The following is an 18,703-nucleotide window of genomic DNA, read 5'->3' as shown; positions in this document are numbered from 1 at the left end:
GGAAATATTTTAAATCTTTTCTTTTATCAATTTTAAATAAAATTGACATTTTTACTTTATTTATAACAGGATGCTAGAGCAATGATATTGTCAAATGTATCTCCGTGTCCATCACCTACTGGTTCTGTCAGAAGTTCTGTTAGCAGCATTCATAATTGGTCTCAGGTAAATACAAATTGTTCCTAGATACTGGATATTGAAAACCTACGAATGCCATTAGTCCTTTAACACGTATGACACCTTTGTATTTTTCTAATACTTAGATAGTCTTGCACATAGTTTTTTTTTTATTATCCTATGTTGGGATAGAGGTCATATCAGGCCTACTGATAGCTCAATAAAGTTATCCTTGTTATGAAAGTTGTCTGGAGAACAGTTCAAAAAAGAAAGTGCAGGACAGTTTGTCAAATGATTAAAGTTCATAAAAACTTCTAGAGGGCACAGGGTGCAGTTAGAAGCATTGTCCTGCACATAGTTAATAGCAACTCAAATATGTTCAAGCACAACAAACTCATAGGTTTCAATTCTCCCGAATCAATCGGGAGAACTTCTGATTTTCAGGGTAATTTCCTGGACTCTCAAAAAAAAATTCAAATGTCAGTAATTTTTTCAAATCTTATCAAAAATTTAAAAATTTTTGTTTTTTAATTTTTTCCCCACTATAAATACTACATTACATTTTTATTCCATTCAAATTTGGTAAACATTTTCACTTATTAAACTAAACTTGTGACTACATATTCATTCAATTAAATTTTTATGAATATTTTTACTTGGTGAGCTTTAATTTTTATTATATTTTAATTTTTATTTACATTGAAAAAAATTTATCCATCTCAGTGCATAGTATATATAGTAGTAAATACATGTGTATATAAAATTTCAGTGCTGTTAGTATTTAATAGTATTAGAATTTTAAATTCACTATGCTGTAATTTGCTATCTTTCTGCTTACATTTGTAACTAAAAGAAAAAGTCCCTGGAAAAATTCGAATTTATGTTGTAACTACAAATTTAGTCATTAATATCATAAATTGTGCCACAAGCAGAATTTTTCTACTTTTGATTCTCCAGTGTTTGTAGTTTTTCCACTTTGGGAAATGATGTATGTATTATGAACAGTTCATGCAAATTTTTCTATTTGCAAAAGCTGTTGAGTTTTAAAAGCTATTTTATTTTTGACTTTCATGAAAATTATTTTTATTGCATATATTTTTTCATCTTTAAGATCAAATAATATATGCAAATCTTTCTTTATAGGACGAATCTCATGATATGGGCTTACATACACCAGTAAATAGCTATCGTATGTCGGTTTATGAATCTTTACGATTAGGAAGTGGTTCGTCATTGCTTGAAAACTTGCAGTCACAATTAAAACAAAGAGAGGGAGAAATATATCAACTGCAGGTAAAATTAAGTTAATTTGATTTATGCTCTACGTTTTAGTTATTACCATATTAACTGCAATGTTAAAAAAAATAATGAAAAAACAGTGTTTGAGTTTAAAGCAGATGTAATTAGTTTAAAATGCTAGACTAAGCTTTCTAAAAGTTATTTCTTATTAAATCTGTGACTACTATATATCAATAATAATCAATATTCTAAGCCGTGGTCCCACAGTAGTTAAGGCACTGATCTGTCCATCCTGAAAAACTGCGGTTCTATCCTCGATGATAGCTTGAAGACCACTGTGCATCAGATCAATTGGGACCAGATAGTATGTAGTAAAAGTAGCCAGTATGCAATGCAGATCACCATCATAACTTTTGTCATAAAATTGTCGAGTCATAATCTCTATGACCCCTTTGGCCAACAATTGGCTTTGCTTTGCACTTTTTTTAATGCTTTGCTTGATTTTTAATAAATTTGTAGCATTTGTAAGACACTAATACTGTCTTCTACGAATTGTTTATTTATATATTTATTTTTTGTTATTGATAAAAATTAAGTGATTTGGAAAAGTATTTCCTTCCGATTTCTAATAAAAACACTTTCAAATTTTCCTATCAGATCAAATTCAATTAAAAAAATATGTTTATACAAAGAACCTGAAATATTTGGACAAAAAATTTGAAATAAGTCATGCAGTGTCACTTTTTAATATTTCTCAAATTAATAAAATTAAACCCATTTGGGTTATTAAAATTTTTAATGAAAAATATCAATGCACTTAAAACAAAATATACAGACTGTCTAAAAAATAATGTTTTAATTTATATCTTAATTAAAAATTTTATTTTTCAGTCTGAAATATCAAAACTAGAACAGGTGAAAGAATCAATGACTTGTGAGTTGGTGCAATTATCAGAACAAAATGAAAATTTGGATAAAAGATTAGCACTACTTGAGTCATTAGAAAAAGAACACAAGGTATGTATTATCCTTAAAAATGAAAATTCAGAAATCTACTTTTTAGAAAAAATAAATGTTTATTTTGAAATTGTGATAATCTAAATATAAAAACTTTATAGTTAAAAAGTTTGTTTTCGTTTTTCGACATTCATGTATAATAAAAGATAATAAAAAAATATTTTAATCTAGTCAAGAAATAGTCGAAGACAATTTATTTACAGAAATTGTTTTTGTTGAAAAATTTTAACACAATAATATTTGATCACATTAGAGCTACATTTATGGACTATTAGTGATGCTCTATGATTTATCCAACTGACGCACTTTCACAATTTAGATTAAAGGGCAGTTGGTCGTAGTATTCTCCTGGTCTCTGCAATTCATTCCCCAGCCACTCAATTGTGGCTCTGATATCGCCAGAAGCTTTTCTTTAGAGTGGATTCCAAACCATTAAGATATTATTGGAGAAAGTTTTGTCCAATCAGACATCCAGCTTTTAACTCAAGGAATCAATCCGCTGTCCAGACTGTGGCAGGCAAAGACTAAATCTGCCACATAGCCTGAGCAACTCAGTGAGATTTAAATAGCATTATAATTTGGTACCTCTTGGTTTTTAGTGGGGCTTAAAAAAAATTGCTATACTATTATAAGTATTGCTGTAATAAATAATACTGGTATTGTGGTAATAGGTGTCTAATTTATTAATATGTGTAATAGGGTAATACGTTTTTACAGCCCTCAAAATGGATAAGTACTACGAATATTGGGATAAATGCAAATAAAATGTTTTTTTTTCCCATTTGGTGACAGAGTTTTAAAAATATTAATTTTAGTAAAGTTTTTAATACTTAATAATGATATTTACTCTTGAAATAAAATAAATGCTTTCAAAAAATATATTGAATGTGTTGTAAATAGGTATATATTATGTTAATTGATTAGAAATAATTTTTTCTAGGATCTTGATCAAAAATATAATACTCTTCTTCAAATGTATGGGGAAAAGGTTGAAGAAACTGAAGAACTACAACTGGATTTAGCTGATGTTAAGTCCATGTATAAAGCTCAGGTATGACATGTTTTTATAGTATTTTTAATATTAAAAATAATGCTTAGCTTAATTAGCTGTTTAATTAAATATATACTTAAAATATAAAAACGTGTGTTGGGAAAATAGATACTGTCACTAGTGAATCAAAGTGTCTAATAAGTCTGACAGTGAAATTTTTTAAAGTATATTTATCACATCATACCTGGTACCACAATATCACAATTTCTTTATGTAAGTTCACAACACTTGACTGATACATAAATGTGTTGGATTTGTTTCCTTTAAAAAATATGTATGCTAAAAAACGACTGCTTTTTAATTTGAATATTAAATACACATAGAATATATATTTAAAGAAACTATAGTTTCAGTTCAGAAGGTACCTTAGCTGTAAAAAAAAATTTAATTAGATATTTTTAAAGTTTAAATAGATGGGATAAATCTCTAGTGACAATACTTGATTGTTTGTACAATAACTATTTTAGATTCGCAAAGATAGATTAAATGAATTTTTGAAGTATTAAACAAATCTCTATTACGAAGTATAGTATCAAATACATTTGATAAACATAGTTATTTTGTTATCTAATTCAAATGTAAACTTATTTATTTTTTCACAGGAATGTTATAATTTACATACATTTTAATTTTAAAAAATAATAATAATTCATATTTAAATTGGTTTCTTGAAGTGTTAAGCATTCTATTAGATATATTGTTTTTAACTCTTTTTACGAATCCAGGTTCTGTTCCTCTTCGCCTTTAAACTTTTCACAACTTTTGGGAAATCACTCAATTATATTAAATAAATTTTAAATTGCAGTATAGCTGCACTTGAATTTTTTATCATTAATTCATTTTACCACATATTAGAATTTGTACTTGTTATTTGTTTATTAAAATTTTACATTCCTATAATCCTAGATAATGCAGTTAGAGACAGTGAAATAGTGAGTTTGTGGTTACCAAAGGCAGCTTGTACTATATAAACTTAAATATTAGCAAATTAAATAATTTACAAGGAGTAAAACAAAATAAAGCATTTAGTTTCTAATAAGGCCCTGTTTTGGGAGAAAGAAAATTAATTTTCAAACTATTCAGTCAAGTGTTTTATACTTTACTGAAACAGAAAACAATAAAGCACTAAAATTCATAAAAAATTTTTTTTTTTAACAAATTTCTTTTAAAAATGCACATGCTATTTATCGAGATAACAAACTAAAGAAATGTTCATAAGATCATTGATTCTTTATTACATATTCCAATAAATTTCCTATTTTTAATCATAATATGACTACCAATTATTACATACTGTGGTTTTTAAAATTCTCAATGTTTTTTAGTGTTTGAAGGATTCTGAAAAGAAAGGTAAACATTTTATCCAAATTTTATTGAGAAAATCAGTGCTAGCAATTTAAAAAAAAAATAATTTTAATTAATTTTTTTTAAAAAACTAATTTTTAATTTAAAAAACAACTAATATGCATAAAAATGTCAATCAATAAAAATACTTTTGTAAAACAATTTAGTTAGTTCAAACCTAAGCATCAGATATATTACTGATTTGTTATTGTAATAAAATTTTGTTATATTTATGTAATAAATTTTAATTTTTCTAATTGCTGTATCAATTTGCTTTTACAGATTGAAGAATTGCTAATGAAAAAATGATTTTGTTTAGAATTATTTTATGGGATTGGTATATTCTTAGAGTGAATAACTGCACTTTCTTTTCTCCAAAATGTATATTATAAATAATGTAAAATAAAACAAATTTGTAAAAAAAATATTAATTGTATGTACAGTTGTGGAATTTTTGAAAGTGTTAAAGCTGAATTTGTAAACAATGTTTATATTTATTGTGATAAGTTTTAAGTGCCCTACTTTACCATTATTCTTTTTAATATATTACCTAACTATTTATCTACTGTTTCAAATAAAATTCAGTTATAATCAAAATGTAAGCATTTATTCTAAAAAAAAAACTTGCAAATTATATAACTATACTTTTGTATTCTATCTAAATTTTATTCTCATATAATTCAGTTATTAATATTTAGCTCACCATTTGTGCATTTTGTTTTTCTTAAATCTTTTCACAAAAATTATGTAAGTTTTCTTGAGGCTGTGGGGCATCTCGTGTGTATCGCTTTTTTTCTCATATTTGCAACATTAAAATGTTGTTTTAAAAACTTCTCTGAGAACCCAGTGTGATAATTAGCACTTGCCTAAATAATTTATTTGTTGACTATGTTATGGATTATTTTGTATTCTATAATAGAGGTTTTTTAAATAAAGTTACTGATTTATCAGAGTTTTCATTAATCAATATGTTGACAGATGCAACAAACATACATGAACACAAAATATCTTAATTTCTTGAGAAAAAATACAAGAAAAAAAATCTTTTAAAAATAAAATTTGCATAGATGTGACAATATATTAAGGATTCAAAGCAATAATAAGGTTGTTTCTCTTATAAATAAAAACAATTCAGTTTATGTGTACACTGTGAGTTATTGAAAATTTCTGTCACTAGGCGTGGCAGTTACAGTTAAAAGAACTTGACTCGTTATAAAGGGTAATATAAGATATCGACCATTTACCTAATTACTACTAAACATGTTTAGGTTTTATAAAAAGAACTGGTGCTATGATTTTAAATCCATCCAGATATCGCATATTAACTCAATTCCCTGTGAATCAAATGTGATACATCAAGTACAGATATAAAATTCTGTGGAAGTTCTTAATAAAATGTTGATTTTTTTTGTGTGTGAGCATAGTTTGTCCAGTTCAAAAGCTCTTTATTATCAAATTATGCATCATAATTTCACAATAACTATATTACATTAATTGTATAAATATTAGTTCTATAATTTCTAGAGGAAATGTTAAACAAGTGCCTTGTTCAGCTATATTCAATAATGCTATCTCTAATTAAGATCAGGTGCAGTCCTTTGGTTGTTTATGCTAACATATCCCTCAAATGCACTCAATCAAAATTTAAAGTGGCACTAAGGTTTTCTAATTATGCCTTTTGGTAGCAAAACAAATGACTTTTTTATAATTGTTAGAAAGAAACCGCCCCTTTATTGTAGGAGTGCACAATCTTTTTGGGTGAAGGGTCACACACATATTTAGTAATGTTAGCAGCAAACATGATAATTTTTATAAAAACATTAGTGCTCTAAGCACTAAATATTTATATCAGTAAATTTAGAAGAATATTTGCAGAAAATTAAATACTTTTAATTATTTAAACCTAAAAAAACTTATGCATTTTTTAAAAAGTTTTTCACTATAATTAATACAGTCAATTCGCTATAACTCGAAGTACGATAACTCGAATATTACTATAACTCGATTTTTTTATGAGGTCCCGACCCTTTTATCTTCAATTTCATGTTAATTATTCTCGATTACTCGAATTTTACTCCCTTTAACTCGATTTTTTTGGGATCTTTTAAAGCAAGAAAAAAAACCTAGGAGCTGATATCTTGCCCCTTCCTTTGCAACACACAATGTCTTTCGCAATCTTCATGGAGGAGCTAAAGCTGTCCCTCTTGAAGTATGTGAACAGTGGTTAAATGAAACGTTACCAAATTTACTTCAAGGATACAGATAAAATGATGTTTTCAATATTGATGAAATGGACTTATTTTTTACATGTCTTCCAAATAAGACTATGTTACGGATGAAAACTGCTCAGGGGGTGAAATGAGCAAGGACCGTTTGACTGTCCTAGTTGGAGGAAATGCCCTTACTTGTTATCGGAAAATACCGAAATCCCCGATGTTTCAAGAATGTAAAAACATATCCTTTGGATTACAAGTCTAACAAAAAGTTCTGGATGAAATCAGTTTTATTTGAAGACTATGTAAGAAAATTGGATCGGAAATTCTTCGCTGAAAAAAGAAAAGTGGATTATGGATAAATGCACAGCGCATAGTGATCTACCTAATTTGAAAGCAGTAAACTTGCAGTTTCTCCCGCCAAATACAACAGCAAAATCGCAGCCGATGGACCAGGGTATCATAAAGTGCTTCTAACAGTCTTATCGTAAATGGCTTGTCAGAAAAATGATCTTAAATATTGTAAGCATTTAGAAGATTTGTAATTAATACGCATTACTTAAATAATGCGACAATATATTGAAAGTCCAAAACCGAAACTAACGGTAAGTCGAACTTCCGATATGTCGAAGTTTTTCGTCAGTCCTATCAGATTCGAGTTATCGCGAATTCACTGTATATCAAATATATATATACACGTGAAGGGGGATATAAATCCTAACTAAAAAGAAGCTTACAGAATTAAAGCTTACAGAAGCTTAAAAAATATACACATTTTTTTTTAATTAAAGAAAATGTACAATGTTTAAACAAAAACTAAATTTTTTTTATTGTGTTTAGAAGTTCCAACAGGCTGTACATCAACAGTGGGAGGGCCACATGTGGCCCACCGGCCATAGGTTGTGCACCCCTACTTTATTAGGTCATTTATAAAATTTATTGTTCTTGGTTGTAAACAATTTTGAAGTCTTTTTATTATGGAAATATGCAGGAGTCCCCCCAGCATTCTAGGATGGTGAGCGTGAAACAAGGAGTATACTATGAAGTGCCCATGACTAATCTAAGATCATATTAAAAATTGAACATATGATCAAAAAAAAAAAAAAATTCTCAATATAAAATGGAAAAAGGCAAATGGGTAAACAATATTTGTAACACTTATTCTTAAAACATACAACAAGAAAAAAAAATCTTCATTTTATTTTTACTATTACAAATATAAAATAAATACAAGATATAAAATACGGTTATGACTAGTAATAACAAAATGCTAAAAAAAAACTGTTAGCAAGCAAATATCTTATATGTTACAAAATAAAAAAACAGAGATTCTCATTGATATAACTTCATTTGTTCCTCCACTTCAGTCATACTAATATTTCCAAATTTATCACTTTGTTGCTGCATCAGTTCATATATTTGGGCCAGTTGTTTCTTCTTCACTCTAATTAAAACATTTAATATTTTTGGTTATTAAAGGAAAAATTAGGTACATTTTCACAAGAAAATATTTAATCTTAATAAAAAATATTGATCAGGAGCTATTCATATAGCCTTTTCAGGGGTCTGTTTAGAAGAAATTTGGGTCCGTTAACGAACCCTTCACAAAATATCTTTTCATAAAAACGGACCCTTCACAAAATGATTTTTCTTTTAATCGGACCCTTCACAAATTTGTTTATCTTCATTATTATTTTGTTAATCGAATAAACCCTTTCCAGGGCAGAAAACAAGAAAGATGGATGTAAACGAATTAAGTTTTGTCTTCGGCAGACGATTCTTCCATTATTCTTCCGAAATCAATATTCTGCGTTCAGCAGTATAGGCTAAATACCAAATATTTGTATGTTGCATCTCTAATTTAGAAGCAGCAATTGTTGTTTATTTTTTAAAATTTAATTTTTTTAATTATAATTTTACAGTGTTGAGCATAATCTTGTATGTCTTTACAATTTAAAAACTCCTTGAAAAAGTTTTTTTTTGCAATAACGGACCCTATTTGCACAAATTCATAAAAGCGGACCCTGGTGAATAATTTTTTCACAATTTCACGAAAAACGGACCTTTCACAAAATGTCTGGACAGACCCCTGCTTTTTGGCTCTAGCACCAGAAATCAAGAACTAACTAATTTAATCAAAAAGTTGATGAATGACCAAGTATGTATTTGAAATAAGCTTAGTTTTTAACAAAGGCAGCTTTGATTTATTGTGTCATAACTGCTTAAAAAATAAAGAGAGAGGGGGAGAGATTTGAACTAAAATTGTAAATATCAAAGAAAAAAATAATCAGTTTTTAAATAAGATTAAAAAAAAAATTACTAATGAGATTTAATGAAGTAAAATTATTATTAATATATTAATGAAATACTGATGTAAATTAAATATATTTTTTTAATTTTGTAACTAATATTTTAAGCAAAAGCACTGTTCTTAAGTTAAGAAGACAAATAAAAGTCAAAATTAGTTTTAATTATACCAATAACACAGACTCTATCAGGGGTGATTGTGAGCCCAAGTCAGAATTCCGGAAAATTTCTTGAGTTAAAAAAAAAAAGAAAAGAAGTTTAAATTGAAAAATTAGAAAAAAAATTAAACAAGTTTTTTTTCCTGTATCTCAATATTTCTTAGTTTACTTAAGATATATTTAAAATTTTACACTTACCTATGATGACCTGCAGAAGTAATTGAAATTTGCAAATATGTCTGTCTTTCTTGAGTTTATGATTCTAATAACTATTTACTGATAAAAAAATGAATATTAATCATGAATATAAGCTTATCATGAATAAAATATCTCTCAGGCTCTTCCTTACAAACAAATAAAATAAACTGTTTTTTTAAGTTCCACCTTTGAAAATTTGATTTCTGGAGACTTCTGTGATCATTGAATTTTTGAAACGTCTGGACCTTCGATCTCCGGAAACTTCTGGATCACTGTTAGTGAAAAATCCAGAATTTTTCCGGAGCACAATCACCCCTGCTCTATTGTGCAACCTCTCTTCATTTTCCAACCTGCATTGAACAATTACAAGTTTTTTCCCCCCTCTTGCTAAAGCACTAACATAAAAGTTTGTTAAAGCACAATAAATCCTAGTTAAAGTTTTCAGTAAAAGAATTTTTAACTATCAATAGCACAAAACAGCTTGCCAAAATATTAAAATTAATTGGGTTTTTTTTTCAGCAAGGAAATTGGAAGGATAATTGGCACAACTATATGGTCCAGTTCTTGTGAATATATATAAGGTCAGTTTGCCTAAATGCGACACGATTTAATGTAAGTTTGTCACATTTAGGTCTAACTTGACCTTTCATGGATATATTCCCTGAAAATGGCTGAAGTGTTATGAAGTTCTAAACAAATTTTTTCTCGCTGAAACTGACAAAAATTGTAATTTAACCAAAGATATTTCATTGTCGAAATTAGGGCATATTTGTCGCATTTAAGCACACTAAAGGTACCTAAATGCGACTTTACAGCAATTTTATTCACTTGTTTTTTGTTTCCATCAATGAAATCTTGCTATCAAAATTTTGAACCCTTTAAGACTAGCTTGAATGGTCCATATCCAAAGACAACACAAGTTGAAATCCTTTCATGATGAATGCTAACAGTATTTATAGTAAAATTGAGTTTATTGTCAATCAAAATTCGTTTCCTACTATATTAAATCTAACTAGAGTACATAAAATCCAACTGAAGTTCCAAAATGGGTGACTATGCAAGTTATAGTTTTTTTACTGCTACTTGCAGAATTTATTGTGGATAGCAATTTATCGATATTTAAAATCATAGAAACTTTAAAAATAACTAAACTCTACAATTTATAACTCAAAATTATTATCCTGAATAAAAACAGAAGTGAAAACTCAGGAAATCATCGCCCACAAATTGAAGTATAAAATCTAGTAAAAAAAAAAAAAAGTGGGGAAATCTAGAAAATGTGAACATAAATTTTATCTGTTCAGCATGTTTGATATAACTTAATGAACAGTTTAAATTTAAATTCACATTTAATAAAAATTAACTAAAGCAAACTTACTCTTGTTCTAGCCTCTTTTGTTCTTCGGTCATGTTTGCTTCAATTACTTTTTCAGCTATTATCGCTGGAGACCTTGCCAGAGACGATATTGCAGTTGCATCCGAATTCTAATAAATAAAATAACAATTAAAATGTAAAATAGATATGTTACTTTATTCATACAATTATACTAGTAGTTAAGAACTGGTTTGAAGAAAAGTAAAACACTAGTTGAAACTAACTACTAGTTAAAACTAACAAGTTAACTAGTTGAAACTAACAAGTTAACTAGTTAAAACTACTAGTAAACTTACATTAACAGTCAGACAAAGATTTCGTGAAAATTGAGAACTAATTAGAAAAATCTTAAGGTAATAATAATGTTAGGTAATAATTTTGCTTTAATGAGGCAAAATTTTAAAAATAAATTTAAGATTGCTTAAAAAATAATCAGCTATTCAAGAGAAATTTTAATATAAATTTATGGTCTAAACACGAAAAATCACCTTAAGAAAACTTACTATTTTCTTGATTAGATTTATAGTTAGCACAAGAGAGTTATAATATGATGGTGTATAATTACCACAAGGGTGAACAATCATATAAGCCACATAATCAGAACTAAAGAAAAATATCAGAAAACAATATAAAAAACCTTCAATACAAAATTTATAAAAATAGAATCCAACAAACCAAAGTGTTTGAAAAATTAACTAAAACTGCAACATTATAAAGATTAATTTAAAAAAAGAAATCATAATATAGGAAATTTAGGTACTTACATCACACTCATTGGTCGAATTTGGATCAGAAGAGCATATATTTAAGCAATTGTCAGAATGTTTATTCATTTTTGAAATAATAAAAGTAGTAGCCACTAAAAATACACTTATTATTACACTAAAGACATAGTGATCAAGCACAAGATCTATCCAAGAAGCGTACTCGATTGGAAACATTCCAAAAAACAGGAAATCTTTTGTCTTATATCATGAAGAAAAAAAATGCACAACACAAAATGAGTTAAAAATAATGCGTAACTCATTTATTAGTTTTTAAACATATAGACGTTTCCTTCATATATAGGATTGCAAAACGCTTAAGACTGTTTAGTTCTGTCCAGTTTGAACCCAAAGTTAAGCAGAGTACTTTTGCCTTAAAATATTTTCGTTAGCAAAAGCTAACAATAGCATTCGAACCGTTTTCCTTTCATTCAAAAAGACGGGGACTGCGTTTGAGAATTTGATTGGCGGATTCGCTACCCTCGGAAATAAACCAATCAGATTTTAGTTCGCAGCTTCGATTTCGTATCTGCGAACTTTTTGTAGAGAGTGAGAATGTAATGCCCTATTTTTGCATTGAAGTTGATATTTACTTGAAGAGATACTAAAACGTAGCAGTAGCAGTAAGGAAAATGGTCATTTGTTAATTGGCAATCGAAATGGGCTACAGGTGGCGCAAAGCAGAGCTCTTAACCTATGGCAAAATTAGGCATGGTTTCACCATTAGCTTCCCCATTTCACCATCATTTAAAGCAAATTGATTAAATTTTTTTTAAGCTAACTGCATTGAAAAATAGTGCTTAATTTAAGAATCACGGAAATTTGAAAGTGTCATCTCTACCAGAGTTGGCCAAAAATGTAATCGATTACATTTTTTGATTACAGTAATCAATTACTTGTAATCGTGATTACAAAGTTTGATTACAGCTGTAATCATGATTACATAGTCGATTACAGTAATCAATTACTTGTAATCATGATTACAATTTTCCAAAAATTTTGATTACAGCTGTAATCATGATTACAATTTTAATTACAGTAATCAATTACTTGTAATCATGATTACAAGTAACGATTTTGCGAACGAACGTAATTGCGATTACAAGTAATCACAACAAAAACGATTACAAGTAATTATGATTACAAGTAATCAAAATATATGATTACATGTAATTTGATTACATGTAATTATGATTACATGTAATCTAATTACACGATTACAAGACTATTGTATTCTTATAAATGATTATATTTTACAGTAGATAGTAGAATGTATTTTATAATGATACATTTTGCACGTATTAAGATGTAATGCATTTTGTACGTATTTGTATACGTACAAATGAATGTAACTAAAATGTATGTACATATGATTTTATCTAGTGCATATGTTCAGACATTTTAGTTTCACACACATGTACATACACTTATATTATAGGTATAAAATATATGTACGTATGTATATAGATAATAATTACGTATGTATGTGCAAACAATGTAGACATGTACATTTATACACAATGAATATATGCATTTTATGCAAATATTTGTGTATGTAAAATGCATATCTATGTTCATGTACGCATGTATATACAAGTACTTGTGTTTGTACGAACATACATACATTGTCTGTACAATGTATGTCCCATGCATGTATGTGCAATTTATTTATGAACAGTACAATATATGTATGCATGTACAATATAGGTATATCTGTAGGATGTACAATATATGTATGTATACATGTACATGATACGCATGTCCAGTGTATTTATGTACAAGTACATAATATGTTCATGCTCAATGTAAGTATCCAAATATGCATAATACATTTGTGTACGATTGAACGTACATTGGGCGTATTTAAATTTCCCATATATTCCTACATGCATTCGACATGCATAACGTACGTACATACACACATTTGAGATGCATATATTGTACAGATGTATATACATATAGCGTACAGATGTATATTCATATAATGTACATATGATGAAATGAACATATAACGTTCATATAATGTACATATGTGTGTACATATACAGTACATATGTGCATAAATATATTGGGCATAATTCTTTCGTACATATTTTACATTTGTACATGCATGCTATCCCTATCTATGCATACGGTGCAATGTATATGTGTCCAATGAATGTATCCACACATGTACAATACACGGATGTTTCATGTATGCATATCCATATGTACTATATATGCACGTACAATACATGAATGTATGTACATACATTTTACATGCGTTCATACATTACACGTATACATATGTACATTACATTTATGTCAAAATATGTGTACAATGCAATAAATAAAATGCATGTAAGTTAACTTTTAATGACTCAAGCAAGTTAAATGACAAAATCAAACGATATTTAAATTTAGTTTTCAGCTTTAATTGTTCTATATCATTTTGAAATTCTCTGAATAAAAAATTATTTTCAGGTATTTTCATGAAATGTTTGACAATACAGATTTATTTTTTTTATAAAATAATGCATGATTTATAGATATTTTTTAAATGGTAAGAAAAACGGTAAATTTTATGTGTGGAATTAATATTTAGAAATTCCAAATAAAATTATCGTTTGCTTTCTAAAAAATATGAGGTCGAGTTTCATATGCCTTAGAATAAATTTTAAAGCAAATTTTAATAACTTTACTCATATTAATTTCTTTAATGTATGCACAATGTATATGTATATTGTAATTACATATATTTAAATGCACGCATGTATTTGTACATTACTTGTAATTATGTACATGTATACGTTGTATGCACATGCATACATTGTGCATATAACTATTTTTTTGTATATCCATGCATTACATGCGCATAAGTATTAACAAAGTATGTAGTTATACAAGTACATACGTAAGTTGTACATAAGTACATACTTTGCGTGCACATATATCGATGTACATATAAATATGCATGTATACATGTAAGCATTTTATTTACGCAACTATGTGCATATATTGTACCTTTTAATAAAATTCTTACATGTTGTACTCAAATACGTACAATTTTATATACAAACGTACATTGTATATACGTGCTATTATCGTAAATTTATACAATATATGCACTTAAGTACATAAAAGCATGCAAACGCATAAACATTATTTTCATATACGTTCATACATACATTGTCTATGTATACAAAGATACAAAACATTGCCTTTTTGTACAAACTAACATACATGCGTACTTGTATCATAAATGAATAATTATATGCACTAAGCATATGCGCATTGCATTAAGTATATTACAATATAATTATGAATATTGTACGTACAAACAACATTTGTGCATACATTGTATGTATAGGAATCGCAAATTGTACGTTCATGCGTGCGTACATTCTATGTACATAAAAATATGTAAACACATGAATACTTACATAAAAAATTTGACTATAGTATACAATCGTAATAACTTGTAATCGTATAGTTTGATTACAAGTAATCACAATTACATGTAATCAAATTACATGTAATCATGATTACATGTAATCATATATTTTGATTACTTGTAATCATAATTACTTGTAATCGTTTTTGTTGTGATTACTTGTAATCTTGATTACAAGTAATTGATTACTGTAATCAAAATTGTAATCATGATTACAGCTGTAATCAAAATTTTTTGAAAGTTGTAATCACGATTACAAGTAATTGATTACTTGTAATCGTGATTACAAGTAATTGATTACATAGCTGTAATTATCTGTAATCAATTACAGTTGTAATCGATTACTGTAATCAACGGCCAACTCTGATCTCTACAAACTAAATGCGAAAAATATTATGCTAGGGGAAACATCGTAATATATTCCCATGCGTCTGATCAGAGATAGAGAAGGGAAGAGGGGGCTCTGGACATAGAATTGGTCATTTCCCCAGATTGCGCGTTCGAGTGTTGCAATCGCGAATATCAATCAATGCTCAATAGTGAAATTATCAAAGTTAATTTATTCGAAAGGGGAAAAAAAGTGTTAACGTAACTATAAAGCAAGGAAAAGAAAATTATAGCATTTTTTACACATCCTCCTAGGCTTTCTCGCACTCTGGACTCTCCAAGTTTTCCCCAACTTTACGCCTAGAAACCTTTTTCCTTCTTCAGAATCTTATTGTTTATTGCTTACTTTTTATTGTGCAGCAGATTTTTTTTTCTCTTATTGAGGAAGGTAGGTGTCAATTTCAGCGTACTCTAAAAGTAAATAAATAATTAAGTAAATGATAAAAAATTCCAAGGGACTGTAAACTGGTCGTAAATGAAAAACTGCGAATTTTTTATTTCGTCATCTTGAAATCTTAATAATTTTTGTTTTTCTCTTCAAAATTATCTTTTTTCTTTGCATTTTAAACTTATTTTACGGGTTGTATGTACTTGCAGCTTCTGTGTAATAAATTAAGCTTATTATTATTTTTTTCTTAATTTTCTTCGTTAATCTCCCTTTACTTTCATGGTTGTTTTATCTCTTTAGATTGTACATTATGTTATATTTATATAACATTAACTTTGAAGCTTCCAGAACATTTATTTTTGCTTTCAGGTCACCGGAATCAAAGAAAAGAAATGATTATCTAGGCAGTTGTTAAGTGTAACGTTCTTTAAATTATTTTATTTTATAACCGTCGTTGAACAGCCGACTCGAATTTTTGGGTTTATGACTACCAATGTTCAATTCCGTAGCCTTGTAAGTTTGAACCCAATCCGACATGGGAACTCCTGAGTCAAGTATTGGGAGAAATTTGCCTTCGTGGAAGACTTTTTTGATAGAACTAATCCGCATTTGCGTTACATGGAGAGGAAGACAACGGAAACTTCCCGTGATTAATCTGATAGCAAGGGGACTCTTGCCCATGATCCGTCTACCACTGAGAATGTTTTACGCCAGTACTGGGGTCAGTGTGAGCCGGATACTGAATTCGTATCGACCAACAATCTTTGGGATTCGAACCCGATTCACCTCTTTGGAAAGTAAACGCTCTAACACCTGAGCCACTGTGGTGGATTATTCCAAAATTCAATTATTCCATTTGCAAATTTTACAATTTTAGCTCCCGTATTTCTTACAATCACGCTTCCTGTGTTTCGCCCATCATTACCCTTCGGTTTTGACGCAAAGGAAAAATTCCTCCCCCCCCCCACAAAAATAAACAAAAACAATCAGATAGAAAGAATGTCAGAACAGCTTCAAACATTTATAAATAAATCTCTCACTTAAAAGAAAAAAAAAATTAAGAAAGAACCCAGAGAAAGTTTGTGCGAGCTTTGTAGAGAAAAAATGATTTTGATCTGTTAGAAAAGCGTAATAAATGGGATTTTCTTCAGTAGTCGAACGTAAAATCCGGGATTATTTCACATTATCGGTATAGGTAAATTTTCACGGACAAGCAGAAAAAGCGTTTGATTACGTAAAAAGCGTTTAAACACATTGAATGCGCAACAACGTTTTGGCTCAACATCTTATAACAGTTGGCGGAACTGGTGATATGAAACTATGTATATTACAACTACAAAAGAAGGAAAATAGTGATAAATCACCTGATAACAATCAAAAGGGGGGAAAATAATGTTAGTTATAAATTTCTGAATCATGAAAAATTAAATTTCATAAATACTAAAGCAAAATAAAAAAAATATGAAAGTATCTCTGTGAGCATTTATAAAACGGTATTTTGTATCACCACTAATATCAATAATAGTTGCATAACTGTTTTTTTCTTTCCTTTTTTTCTACTTTTTTTTTTAAAAAAAAAGAATGAAAATAATTTATACAGTCGATACTAGTAGAGAAATTCAAAATAATGCCATTCAAATTAGAGGAAGTGTAGATTTGTAACATAGCTCTGTTAATAGATTTGAAGCTGCACATTTTAATAAAAAAAGAACTTTTTACTGATTGCAGTCGTAAGTTTTTTTTTCTTTTAAAAAAGCAATTAAACTGTTCTAACGAGTAATAAAAGGGAAATACTACTAAAATTTCACGAATATATCTATTTAGAAACATCGTTTTTTTTTTTTTTTTTTTTTTTTTTTTTTGTTTTTGTTTAAGTCAATTATAAGGAGAGAAAAGTTATGCGTTGTGCATTAATGCTTAGGTCAAAATTTAAAGCAATTAGCCTATGCGATGCTTGAGGTGTTTAATTTTTTATACTGCTTTAATATTGATTTTATTCAAACATTTTACTACTAAACTATTTTCAGGTACCTGCAGCCATTACCTGCAGCCCAGGACGTCCGTCAACTAAGATCTCATTAATGTTTGGAATTTTAAGATAAAAAACTCAAAAATAGGAATTTATTATTCTTAATGAAATGGCAAAAAAAAAACAACAAAAAAAAAAAAAACGGAAGATTTCAGCATAGAATTTAGAAAACTATAGTATATTTAAAACAAGTACTAAAAGCTTTGCGATGATGATCACTTCTTGCTTATTAAATATTCCTAAGCTCATAGAGCATTAGGGCAGCAGAAAAACAACAGCATGGAGCAACAGAAGAATTAGACAAGTTATCATAAAATATTTTGTTGAGACCATAGAGCTGGAATAACAGTAGAGCAAGCTCGCAGGTTATATTTTCCAATCGCTCTTCGTCCCCTCTAGCTATCATATGCTCCATCTCTTTCGACGATTTTAACGAAAAAAGAAGAGCGTTTACCAAAAAAAGGAGCAATAGATTTGTAACTTATGACAGTTTGGTTACTATATGCAATAATGAAAAAAAAAATTTTTTTTGTTTGACTTGCGTTTTTTTTGTTATAACTTTAAAGATATTCAATAAAATTAAACAAAATTTTTATAGCAATTTTAAGTTAATTACAAAATTTCTGATTTAAAATTTGAAAAAAAAAAATTCGTTTAAAACTGCCCAAGCTAAGCCAATTAAA

General features: G+C 28.3%; 2 protein-coding genes across 7 annotated transcripts in view; one reads left to right on the top strand and one right to left on the bottom strand.

The window, feature by feature from the left end:
* Positions 1-5,720, top strand: part of LOC107450118 (uncharacterized) — a 29,679-nt gene extending 23,959 nt beyond the window's left edge. For 3 of the 5 annotated variants that reach the window (XM_087166121.1, XM_071178424.2, XM_087166122.1), the window contains exons 19-24: positions 70-165; positions 1,261-1,410; positions 2,248-2,373; positions 3,314-3,424; positions 4,750-4,774; positions 5,051-5,720. In XM_087166121.1, coding sequence (XP_087022247.1) covers positions 70-165; positions 1,261-1,410; positions 2,248-2,373; positions 3,314-3,424; positions 4,750-4,774; positions 5,051-5,055 — 513 coding nt within the window. In that variant the 3' untranslated portion in view covers positions 5,056-5,720. The remainder of the gene's footprint in view (positions 1-69; positions 166-1,260; positions 1,411-2,247; positions 2,374-3,313; positions 3,425-4,749; positions 4,775-5,050) is intronic. The other 2 variants (XM_071178429.2, XM_071178426.2) reach the window with 1 other exon arrangement.
* Positions 5,721-8,163: 2,443 nt separating this feature from the next.
* LOC122269319 (uncharacterized) lies at positions 8,164-12,110 on the bottom strand. Of its 2 annotated transcripts, none has more exons than XM_043041773.3 (3): positions 11,784-12,110; positions 11,023-11,129; positions 8,164-8,425 (listed from the first exon to the last, which is right to left on the bottom strand). In XM_043041773.3, the coding sequence occupies exons 1-3, from the start codon at positions 11,958-11,960 to the stop codon at positions 8,314-8,316; spliced, it is 396 nt and encodes a 131-aa protein (XP_042897707.2). In that variant the 5' UTR covers positions 11,961-12,110; the 3' UTR covers positions 8,164-8,313. The 2 variants fall into 2 exon arrangements, with proteins under 2 accessions (XP_042897707.2, XP_087022249.1); XM_087166123.1 differs by lacking the exon at positions 8,164-8,425 and adding an exon at positions 9,677-9,722 and having other exon boundaries at positions 11,784-12,096.
* Positions 12,111-18,703: the final 6,593 nt, after the last annotated feature.

Source organism: Parasteatoda tepidariorum, chromosome 6 (assembly GCF_982258835.1).
Source record: "Parasteatoda tepidariorum strain Cologne lab strain chromosome 6, Ptep-v5.0, whole genome shotgun sequence".
In the NCBI taxonomy this organism is placed as follows: domain Eukaryota; kingdom Metazoa; phylum Arthropoda; class Arachnida; order Araneae; family Theridiidae; genus Parasteatoda; species Parasteatoda tepidariorum.
Note: the sequence above shows the minus strand (reverse complement) of the source record. Positions and strands in the feature narration are given on the sequence as shown.

What these genes read in the sequence shown, in the direction of transcription:
- LOC122269319 (XM_043041773.3), bottom strand. Translation starts at nt 11,960, where the DNA reads ATGTTTCCAATCGAGTACGCTTCTTGGATAGATCTTGTGCTTGATCAC. An exon ending in ATTCGACCAATGAGTGTGAT is followed by an intron (nt 11,130 to 11,783) that starts GTAAGTACCTAA and finishes TTTATTTATTAG; the next exon opens with AATTCGGATGCAACTGCAAT. An exon ending in CAAAAGAGGCTAGAACAAGA is followed by an intron (nt 8,426 to 11,022) that starts GTAAGTTTGCTT and finishes TGTTTTAATTAG; the next exon opens with AGTGAAGAAGAAACAACTGG.